The 12934-nt window shown below is 34.2% G+C and overlaps 1 protein-coding gene across 1 annotated transcript in view; it reads left to right on the plus strand.

The window, feature by feature from the left end:
* The window catches only part of mgat4b (alpha-1,3-mannosyl-glycoprotein 4-beta-N-acetylglucosaminyltransferase B), a 158561-nt gene that overhangs the window by 47018 nt on the left and 98609 nt on the right, over positions 1–12934 (plus strand). Inside the window, exon 4 of the mRNA XM_056472938.1 lies at positions 2044–2157. Coding sequence (XP_056328913.1) covers positions 2044–2157 — 114 coding nt within the window. The remainder of the gene's footprint in view (positions 1–2043; positions 2158–12934) is intronic.

The raw sequence follows: 12934 nt of genomic DNA on the forward strand, positions 1-12934 counted from the left end.
ACTATAGAAACTGTATTAGGTTTAAAAAGAAAAAATAAAACTGCATAATATCGGGATCGGATCTGTATCGGTCGATACTCAGAATATGGTATTAGGATCGGATCGTTCCAAAAAAATGGTATTGGTGTATTCCTAATGCAGAAAAGGATCTCTGAATGCTCAACAAAGATGGCAGATGGGCTACAGCAGCAGAAGGCCACACCAGGTGCCACTCCTGTCAGTTAAGAACAGGAAACTAGGGTTACAATTCACACAGGCTCACAAAAATTAGACAATAGAAGATTGGAAAACATTGTTTGATCTGATGAGTCTCGATTTCTGCTGAAACATTCGGATGGTAGGGTCAGAATTTGGCGTCAACAACATGACAGCATGGATCTATCCATGCTATAAGACGCCTTATCATAAAGCGCAAATCGTCTCAGACTGGTTTCTTGAACATGACAATGAGTTCACTGTACTCAAATGGCCTTCACAGTCACCAGAACTCAATCCAATAGAGCACCTTTGAGATGTGGTGGAATAGGAGATTCGCATCATGGATGTGCAGTCAACAAATCTGCAGCAACTGCGTCATGCTATTGTGTCAATATGGACAAAAATTTCTGAGGAATATTTCCAGTACCTTGTTGAATCTATACCATGATGATTAAGGCAGTTCTGTAGGCAAAAGCGGGTCCAACCAGTACTAGTAAGGTGTACCTAATAAAGTGGCTGGTGAGTGTATTTAATTGTTTCTTATTTAAGATGTATCAAATTTAAAGATAAATTGTTAATAAAAATAAATAAACTTTGTGTTGTTTTGATGATATTAGTGATGATATGTATTCTGTACCGTCTGATAATTGTTTTCATGGTTTTACAGAAGCAAATTAGATGCTACAATTAATTTGACTTATTAATACATTCAAATGCTCAGATTATTATTATTATTAATAATAATAATAAAAATATCTCCACCACTAAGTAAGTATTTATTAGGTAAGTATTTTACTGCGTTTTCAGTGAAACTATATCCGAAGAAACTTACCCAAAAATTCAATCCAAAAATTAAATCATTAATCTAGAGGGTGGCAACAGAAGAAATAGTGAAAGAGTTGTAATTCAGTGACATAAAATTCCTTAAATCTTCAAATCGACATACAGTACATTTTAATTTTTTCACATAGTCTAAATTTGTTTAGAAATTATAGCTAGTTGTTATCATTTTCACATTAATTTAGCATTACAGTTTTCGTTGCCCGTCACTTTCATGAAGAGAATAAAGTAATTAGTGTTGTAGATTTTCAGTTCAGAATAGAACATTTTATTTATTTAAAAATATTTAGTAATAAAAATATATACAGTTAAAGTCAGATTTATCAGCCCCCCTTTGATTTTTCTTCTTTTTTAAATATTTCCCAAATGATGTTTAACCGAGCAAGGACATTTTAACAGTATGTCTGAAAATATTTTTTCTTCTGGAGAAAGTCTTATTTGTTTTAATTCTGCTAAAATAAAAGCAGTTTTTAATTTTTTTAAAGCCATTTTAAGGTCAAAATTACTAGCCCCTTTAAGCTAATTTCTTTTTCGATAATCTACAGAAGAAACCATTGTTATACAATAACTTGCCTAATTACCTTAACTTGCCTAGTTAATCTTATTAACCCACTTAAACCTTTAAATGTCACTTTAAGCTGTATAGAAGTGTCTTGAAAAATATCTAGTCAAATATTATTTACTGTCATCATGGCAAAGATAAAATAAATCAGTTATTAGAAATGAGTTATTAAAACTATTATGTTTAGAAATGTGTTGAAGAAAATCTTCTCTCCTTTAAACAGAAATTAGGGAAAAAAATAAACAGGGGGGCTAATAATTCTGACTTTAACTGTATATTTTCCACACACAAATCACAATAACAGACTTACAGTACTACACTCACACATACAATGTTGTGTTCAGTATGATTGTGATGAAAATATGTTTTATTCAAAGTCTAATTTTGACTTTTGTGAATGTGTAAACCTATACAGTTCAGTAAATATAATGCATCTGTTTCAGGTTTCCGGGGGAGATTCAGTCTGGCCTTTTGGAGATCATTTCTCCCTCTGTCCATTTCTATCCAGACTTCTCTCACCTCAAAGAGTCATTTGGTGACCCTAAAGAGCGGGTCAGGTAAGGTAGCCACACTTCTTAACCCATCACTGTGTGTTTCTCCATAAATAACCATGCATGATCAGTGTGAATGTTGAGCTACATTAAATCAGCAGTAACTGTGGAGTCTCTTGGAGTCTTCAATGTTAACACTTACGAAATATTTATTTATAATCAAGGTGCAGGTCTAAATCAAGTAAAATCTAAATATGATATGATACCATTTAATCTTTTTATTGTTGTTTTTTTACCTTTTCATTGATAAAAAAAGATGTGTTAAAATTTATGAGAATAGATATGTAATGAAGTTTGATGGCCACCTGGCCATCGGGAAGGAGGCGGAGAACAGACAAACATTTAAATGATATCAAAATGAAAAAACAAAACAAACAGACATCAGCTCCTCCTGAAGACTGCTGTCAAACTGAAACCAAAAGCAAAACATGAAACATCCAGGCCTGGTTCTCTCTCATCTAGCACTGGCGTCTCTTCTTTTAGCTTCCAGGGCTCCTCCGTGAGACTTGAGGCAGGTTATGCATCCACACTGAAAAAAAGTGTTGCATGCAAAACTGTTGCAAACAATTTATTTGTGTTGAATTTAAACAAACAAATTAAATTTAATAATGTTCAACTTAATTTGTTTGTTTAAATTCAACACAAATAAATTGTTTACAACCACGTAACGTAAAAAAAATGGAGTTCTTTGAAAGGAATCATCTTTGAATAATTTTTTTCAGTGCAGGTGTCTCTGTTTATTTTTTCCCCCAATTTCTGTTTAACGAAGAGAAGATCTTTTCAACACATTTCTAAACATAACAGTTTTAATAACTCATTTCTAATAACTGATATATTATTATCTATTTATGATAAAAGGAAATAATATTTGACTAGATGTTTTTTCAAGACACACACACACACATATATATATATATATATATAGCATCAGATTTTTTTCGTTTGTTTTTTTAAGTTTTAATTAAATTTTTTAGGTTTCTGTCTTAAAGTTAGGGATGTAATGATTCACCTTGAGCATTTTTTTAACAGAGGGGGCACTGTTTACATGCGCAAACTAGCTTTACCTGCACATCAGCGGCGAGCAAGAGGTGGGGCGGCAGAGTAAATGACCATAGATATATACACTAGATATCACATACGGACCCTGAGCATTCATCAATAGCACTGCCACATTTGTACAGTGCTCCCACGGCAAAAGTCATTCAACTGCACTAGTCAAGACTAGAGCTGGACTGAAGATGCTGGACTTCTGCGCTGTGTACGGGTGTTGTAATGAGCAAACAAAGCATAAAGGCAGAACATTTCATAGGTAAGATTTAGGTTTTTTTTACGTTTTGGTATGTTACGAACTTTTGTGCTAAACAAGTCATGTTATTGATGATAATACGGTCTCTTACTGCACTGACAATAAGGCAAAGTACCACCAACTCGCACTAAATACTGGGCTTATGCAGGTTTTGTTGAATAAAATCAGCAAACAAAGTAAATGAAATATGACAACAAGACGCTGCGGTGCCAGAAACTTGTATTATTGTCGGCTAGGTAAACGAGTCGTTCATAACGGAGATTCATTCACAAACAAATCGCTCCCTCCGTTAGAAATAGAAGTGAAAGCAGGACACGGATTAGATCTGACTTAACAGGGAGGGAAGATAATACATTTCCATGCACACAAACACACACTCTTTGTCGCCAATGCCCGTGCGATCTCTTATCCATCGATGGAGAAAAGTGATGTAAAATTATAATTTTCGTAATTTAAAAAAATATTTGCACACTGACCACTGAAAACTCCCGATAATGTATTTGTGTATATATCTATGGCTCTGGATGGTCAGTCCTCCACTGCACCTTCCTACGTTAATTTCAAAGGAGCGCTACCCTGTACTAAAATGGTGGCTTTATTGACGTATTCCTTCCAATAGATAACAATAGCGTAGGCAACATCTAATGTAAATATCTATGGTAAATGACAGCGGTGCTCAGACAAAACAAGTGCACCAGTGAAAACAAACTGCAAATATAATAAATAAATAAAATATAACAAATAAATACATTTTATATATATATATATATATATATATATATATATATATATATATATATATATATATATATATATATATATATATATATATATTATTACAAATAAATATTATTGTTATTAAACAATTATTATTCTAAATAATTAATCCTAAATGTAACTGGAAAATAATCATTTAAGAAATCTTTTGCATGAATATTAATTTTTATTTGAATGAAATAATATAGACAATTCTATTGAATATAAAAAAATGTTTTATAGAATTATCTGTTGTTTAAGACGTGATACGTGGCAGAGAATTAGCTTTATTAAGTTTTACCTCCCTGACTCGTCATCACTTGCTTCATACAAAAACAAATCAGGAGGCATGCTTATAGTAAAGATCACCATCATATTATTTAAACTTTAGTACTCCTCCGCATAAAAGGCTGTTAATGCCGGTTTTGCTCCGACGAGTGCAACAGAGATCACACGGCACATCAGTGCTTCATAGCAAAAGTGTGAAGATGTTTTTCAGACTGAAAAAGAAAGTTGTTCAGAACCAGATATTAGATTATTTTACCCTCTCCTTTACAAATTAGTTTATGCATATTTTAATCATTTGCTTATTATTATTATTGAATATTTAAAAATATTCTTAAGTGTATCACACTGATACTTATAGTGATTAATTATAGAAGTAATATTAATTATCACATTCATGTTAAACTCCTGTTCAACTCCTGTCTCTTTATAATTATTGATTTTATAATCAGTTATGCCAGTAGCCAGTCCCCTGGATCAGATGGCCTATTATCCACCCCTGTACACGCTGCTCTCTGCTTTAGAAAAGGCTTTCCCCTCCACACCAGCCATCTCAGTCCCCAGTAAAGAGTTTTTTCAGCAGGGGACATCGAAAACATCGATATGCTGATATTTCTTTTTTCAAAATGTCAAAACCCAGCACAGTCACAGTTTTAGTTTGTTTATATTAAAGAGCCTTCTTTAGTTTGTATTCTTGTTGTTATTGTTATTGTTTTTAAAATAGCAGTTTAGTTATGGCAGAAAATGTGCTATTTTGCAAAAATGTGCAGCATTTAAGAAAACAAAATGAAAGGGCTCTTCGCATTAAATTTGTTTCAAATAATTTTGTTAAAAAGTTGTGACTAAATCGTATTGTGAGATTAGTATCGTGAATCGTATAGAATCATGAGTCAGGTTACATACCTACTTAAAGTCTGAAATGTACCCTCATAAAACCTCCAAAACCCCTGCTTGAAGAATTTCTGAGAGAAATAAATGACATATGTGGCCTTTAAGTATATAAACAACAGTCGTTTCAGATTTTCATATTCATAGAGACAGATCTGTGTTGCAGTTTGAATGTGTGGAGGTTTTTTTTAATTTATTCATTCCAATTTTGCCAAATTTCCTACCTTAAATTCCATATTTTCATGAATGATCTTGTGATTCCATCCTTGTTTGCTGCAGTTCACCTTTACTGCATTGAATTGTGAAGCTAACCTGCATTATGAATTGAGTACAGATCCATTATGTGTGAAACTGACTTAGCTAGAGGCATTTGTGTTCACGTACAGTTTCAGGTCTAATAAAAACACTCTGTGCTTAGCTGAATGCAGCTTCTACCTGAATGTAAATAATCTGTGCGTTTGGTTTGCATGTGCGTGTGTGTGTGTTTGCGTATTTTCCCCTAGGGTCAGGCTTCTTTATGCCTTATTCATGAGTGCACACACACACAAACACTTCCAGCATTTCTGTTTTGTCAGTTCAGTTTAATTAACACAAACACACAACTAAACCATCAGAATGACTTCACGCACACACATATGCACGCATACACACACAGTGCTTATCTGCAGCCTTGTCACATCAGTTCTCCTGCTAAAATTAAGCATCTTTGTGTGCAGAATTAATAGACAATCTGGCAATTTCAACGAATTTCATAATTATGAAATGCTTGTCGGCTGAAAGTTTTTTGGAAAGATGTTTCATCAGCCGAACAATTGGCAGTGTGTTAAGCAAAAATACAATCTATTGAACACAAAGAACGTCTGTCTCTCACTGCCTCATTTTCCATTTAATTCACAAATCTAATTTTGTTCGCCCTGACTGAGGTCCGTATCAGAGTTTCACATGAGGGAACTGCAGTTGAGTTGATGAAAAGCCAATAATTAATTATATTAAATGTACAATCCAAATAAATGAAAAGAACTGCATGTAGATAATGTAGTCTGTGGTGTCTTGTGCTCTGCATGTTTTAAGGCTAGTTCACACACTGCACAGCTGTGCACCAACATACAAGTTGATCATTCTATTTAGAATGTCATGGAAATTACTCTCATGTTCACTCTGCTCAAACACTTGCAACACACAATAATTCATTAATTAATTAATTATTGAATTAATCCTTCTCTGAGCTAAAAAACATTTTACATAAAGCCTAACTGGTCCGTATTTAAAGGCTGATTTAAGCGTCTGCGTCAAGCAGAATTCTGCAGTGCAGTCTTCGCGCGGTCCCATAGGCGAGGTTGACGCACACGTCGCAATGACTCATAGCACAAACTCTGTGATTGGTCGGCTTGGTATCACTGACAATTGTGGGTGGGGTGAGAGCAGTGCGAACCCGTTTGAGCGAGTGTTTACATGTCTGGAATCCCGTGAAGGAGCTCCAGATGGAGACTTTTTTTTTTTTTGTTTGTTTACCTTATGATTAAAATTGTTGCACGTCCTCCGGTTCCCGTCTCTGAATGAGCGAGTTTTAGCTACTTGTACATTCAGGTTGCCTTCAGAAAAAATAAAACACCCGCAAAGGACTCGACACGGAGGAAAATAAAAACCTTACTGCCAGCTGGTGTTTTGGAAGTGTTATTGCAGAGCAACACAAACAATGCGCAGAAGTTTAACTGCATGGCAAAGCGCAAACCAAATGCCTTGGGTCACGGCGATCGCTCCGCAGAAGTACAGTAGAAACCAGGCTTAGACTACAGCTGTCCCCGAAACCGCCTACTACTCAGTAGATACTCAATTTGAATTTAAATGTACTACTCGACCATAAGAAATGTAAGTTCTTTATAGTTGTCATGATCATGTGACCTACCTGCGTGAGTTGCGTCACTTCTCTCCCATTCATGAATTCTCTTGCGGGGCATCAGACGCACATTTCACAATCTCACTAAAAGTAGTAGGTCATCCGGGTACTTCTCGCATACTGATTTTTGAATTCTATGAATTCGGACATACTCAGGTTGCATAATTTTTTTTAGCATACTACATAGTATGGAAGTATGCAATTTCGGACACAGCCTATGTAGTGTAACACCTGTGCACGTCATCATATGTCATCACAATTTCTTCCTTCATATGAGATTGATGATTGTGACTGCTGTAATTGTTCCAGTTGCGTTATTTTTGGGTATTTATCTTCAAGAAATCACTGAAGGCAATGATATAATGCTATTATTATGATATAATGTGGCAATAAGATCGTAACTGTACTTTGTATTTACACCGTGGCCATATTCATCTATGTAAACAAACGAAAACAACATTAACATTATACCAGACACTGTTAAAGGTCATTTCCAGCCACTAGACTTTTCTGACAGGGTATTCGAGTGTCATCGTGTGTCATTCACATCGAGTGTCAGATGTGAAAGTATGTTGTGGGACTGTGTTTTAGTATGCCCCAAATTTTAGTATGTAAAATGTTTCAGCATACCAAAAAGGTGTTAGTATGGTTTGTGTTTATGCAAGTGAGACAAGTGTGGTGCTAATCAACAAGAGAAGGCACCAATAACAGTCCATACACCATACTAATCAAGCAATACAACTGTTTATTGTTGGTACACACAGCTGATATCAATTATCACAATAATAGTCAATAATCATAAATCATACTCATGAAAATCATTAATCGAAAGGATTATAATGCTAAATAAAGATGAATAATAAGGATTACATGAATAAAAGGCAGATAATGAAACCCCAAGCTATTTGATAGAAGTATATACAACCTCAGAGACGTGCGTTCATTTTCCTCCTCAAAGACTGGGGAGCCCGTTGCAGTCACATTGGAAAATCAACACGTGTGTCCGAGAATGCCGGGCGATGCGCACTTATCCCACGGCTGAGCTTCCAATATTTCAGCAAGAAACCCTCACCTTTATAGTCAAAATTTGAGTGCTGGCCAAAGGTCGGCCTATTAGGTAAGAGAGAAGTGTGAGTTGATCAGGCCCACCCTCTCTCTCAACTAGGTGCACATTATTTCTGATTGCAAAGCACAAATTTGAGGTTTGTAGCATGATTATCATAGAGTCAATATTCTACCTCCTGAGATTTGGAGAGAGTTAACCTTAAGGTCCCAAGACCCTTCTCTGGTCATTTGGTCATGCTTGAGGGTGATTATTTTACCTCCTGAAATTTGGAGAAAGGTGTAAAGTTAATCTTAAGGTCATGAGACCCTTCTCTGTTCATTTGGTTGTTTGTTGAGCGCAACAGAAAAAAAACACTTCATTTCTTACAGACTGTTATACAGGAGTTATTATTAGGCAGTATAGTTAGCGGAATTTAGCGTTTTAAAAAATTGTTATTTTATTGTTTTTAATTTATTTTTTAAGCATAACGATAAAACACAAACGCCGTTATAAATGTAATGGAACAAAGGCTTGTTTATTGTACAAATTCATAATAATAACAAAAAAAATACTCATTTGTCTCATCTCATCTGTGTGCAGCCATGTTGCTGTTGTAGATGGTGTGTTCTGGGAAATGTTTCGTATCCCTTGGTTTCGAGTGTGGTCCTGAAAAATCTCATAGGCTATTTAAGCCTTAGCCCTACACCTTCAAGCTATTTCTTCAAGCTAATTCTACTTCAAGAATTGGAACACCCCTACTCCTTCACGTGATCGCGCAAAACGAAGGGAAATGGCTAAGGGGTAGAATTGGAATTGGGATGTCAGAGTTTGTAGCAATTTGTTGGAAAATCATCACACTGCTCGGATGTTTCACAATCCAACAAACGCCAATTAAACATGCCGAGTCGGATGAAAACAAACTCTAACCAAAGGCAACAGACACCAACGCACATACTTACGTATGTATGTGTGGGTTTACTTGGAGTTTTCATGAGACATGTCATGAATATAAATGAGATTTTGACAACTGTCATTAAGTGTTATTATGTCAAGGTGACATTGTTTGAGATGTCTTTATGACAGCTTGACATAACCAAGTATGCCATACCTTGTCAGTGTCTTTGTCAACTTGACATTATCGAGACAACATAATGAATAATATATCTCTTGACCTCTACAATGATAGAAAATTCATTTGTCTTTAAAATGTCTAAGAGTAATAATAGAGTACTGACACTTTTATTGAGAATTTAGAATGACAATATCAGTTTGTTCCACTTTAAAAAGTGATCAGAAAATATTCATCACACAATGATGACTCAATTCATGACACAATATTCATGACAATCCTGTTTATGACAGATTTATGATAACTTATGTTGTCTTATATAATATAATTCCAATTTCAACATGGCATTTCAACATGATTTTTTTACAATTAATTTGTCATAAAAAATGAGCAGTTATTCACATATTTTGGAGTTACCCAGCCATTCAGTCATACTGGTAGGACGTAATGCAAGTAATACAAAATATTTTTTGCGGATGGTATGAACTTCTCTTTTACAACAATTAACCTGGGAACATTACAGCCAACTTAATGGTAAAAGACAAGTATTTATAAAAAAAATACTTCTAGCAACCAGTAAGAAAACTGTAACTCGAAAGTGGCTAAAACTCAACCCCCCTACAATAGAGTGGTTGGATACTGTCTCTAATGTTCAAAATATGGAGAGCATGACTTTTTCTTTAAAACTACAAATGGACAAATACCTGCAATACTGGGAGAGATGGATTGTACTGCCTTTCACAGTCTAAATTGATCTTTAAATGTATTTGTTAATGTGACCTGTAAAGAAATATGTGACTAGTCAACTGTTCATTTAAGTTCTGATGTGTTTTTGTATTTTTTATTATTATTATTATTCGCATTTGTATTTTTTTCCTTTTTCTTCCTTAAATTGTCACTACTCTGTCATTAATATTTAATGGCATTTTAAACACAAATTCAATTGTACAACTACAGTAGTTAAAAGTGCAGTAGGTGATCTGCCTAAATGCTAATCAGTTAGCATAATATCTATGAAACACAGTCCCCTCCCCTCCCATCCAAAGCCACACCTCCTGAAATCTTGAATGCGCACATTAAAGATGACAGAGACCCACTAGATCATGTCATTTGCCAGTTAGAAAACTTTATAGTACTTTATTATACTACAATTCTGAACAAAAATCTGTGTTATATCTAGCAGGTTTTCAGTTGTGTAGCAAGCAAAACTTAATGTACAGTATTTCATACATGCAAGGATCGACTTATGCTTAGTGTTTGGCCGGCGGCATGCAGGAATTACACTTATTACTAGGCCATACTTACATGCTATTTCAGACCGAAGTATCATGGTAAAAAATACAGGTTGTCATTGTTCAAAAATGAACCAATGTGAATATAAAGCCAACTTCACCTCACTAAAGCAGGCTATACAAAATAGCGCTATTTACTTATGTTTTGTTGTTAAACTAAATAAAAATCTACATTATCAATGCTGTAAAAGATGGATGCAAATGGTGGATCTTCGTGAATGGGGTGCGCAGATGTACAAATCTACATTTGTTAATAGACAGTTTGGGTTACTTATCAGAATTATTATTATTTGCCCAACAATTTTTAATTGGATGAACATTTTTAGTCTTATGCCTTACCCAGAATATAAAAATGCATATAAATACATTTAGATCATTTACCTACTACTATTGCAATGTGCACAAAAAATGTTTTTAAAGACAATCACCTGCTTCTTTAAGGTCTAGAAATATACTGAAAACACTGTTCAAAAATTCATGACACCATTTATTGACCTCAAGACAATCATGTTTATGACGGATTTATGACAAGTTATATTGTTTTAGTAATGTCATGTTGTCAAAACAAAGACATCTCAAGCAATGTCACTTTTGAAAATTACATAACTGAGCCAACGACACTGCATATGACATGCCATGCATAAAATCTCATTCATGTTCATGTAGTGTCATGACGGGCCTGTGAACACCCCTTCAAATATATATATATAAACAGTTTAAGTCAGAATTTTTAGCCCCTCTTTAAATTTTTCTTTCTGTTTTAAATCTTTCCCAAATTATGATGTTTTTTTATTTTTTATTTTAGTTTAAAAAAAAATTATTTAATTAAATTTTGTTAATTTTTAACAACATTTTAAGGTCAAAATTATAATCCCTTTTAAGATAAGTTTTTTAGATAATCTACAGAACAAACCATCGTTAAACAATAACTTGCCTTATTACCCTAACCTTATATATTATATATACCCTATATTTTTATATATATATATATATATATATATATATATATATATATATATATATATATATATATATATATATATATATATATATATATATATTAGGTTGAGAAAACCTACCAAATCCAAACTGTCTTGGATTGGGATCAGCAGTTTCACAAAAATCTATATAAAACAAGTTTAATTCAGGCTGTGTAATTAACTCTAATCTGAATGCACTGGAAAGTGTGACAGGGTCAGTAAATACTGTCAATCCCACGAAACATGAGTGTATCAGTTTCATTCATTTCTCACATGAGAGTCTGCACTTCTCTGTAAAAGATTAAGATGATTTCACGTGATTTTAATTTTAAATGCTTAACTAGAACTTACTCCAAGAACAAACACTTTCCCAAACTCAAATTTTCTGAACATCTTCATTTTGCAGTCTCACCACTCTCCAAAGTGAAACAGCAGTGCTTTTATTCTGGAGAGACACATTTGTTGCACATTCTCCTAAAATAACGGTCAGGACAACGCAGACTGATGCAAGTAAATATGTTCATTAACATCGGTTTGTGCTCAAAGCCTGTCGGATCTCATCAGACCGACCAGTCCAACCCAGAGCACCCCTGACGAACAGATCGATGCTGGATCAGACAGCCAGATGAATCCATCACCAATCAAGCAGACAATCTAATCAATAACCAATCAGCCAAGAAAAATACAAATCTATTTTAGACTGGATGCCTTCTTTCCTGAGATGTGTTGCAGGCGTTTAGCTCAGCATGTGTAGTTTAAATGGATGTGGTTTTTGAGTGTAAAAATGGTACTCTTTGTCTACTATTCAGTTGTTCCCCATGTAAAAACACCCCAGGCTCTTGAAAAATAGGCATTTGAGGTGATTTTTTATTTTTATTTTTTATTATATTATATTATATTAATATTTTTGCACTTTTCGCAGGGTTTTCGTAGTGACATGTCAATTAAGCGACAAAAATATTTGAATCGAGTTTTGCAGAAATGAATAAATGTGACTGCCATAATTTAATACTTCAGATTTTGGTGACACGAGTTCACTATTTTACATGTTAAAAGAATCTCAATTATTTTTCCCTGCAATAAATAAAATCCAGTGTTTCAGTGGTTAAAAATTTGCTTAGGGCGGTCTGTAAACAACCCAAATGACTTGTTTTTTAATCTGAGTGTATTTTAATCTGACATAGCGTAACTGATATGTTTGACAGATGTATCCCCTAGAGGCTCTGATAAAACTTATTTCAGAGAAAGAGAAAAGCTGTTTGTTA

Source organism: Danio aesculapii, chromosome 14 (assembly GCF_903798145.1).
Source record: "Danio aesculapii chromosome 14, fDanAes4.1, whole genome shotgun sequence".
In the NCBI taxonomy this organism is placed as follows: domain Eukaryota; kingdom Metazoa; phylum Chordata; class Actinopteri; order Cypriniformes; family Danionidae; genus Danio; species Danio aesculapii.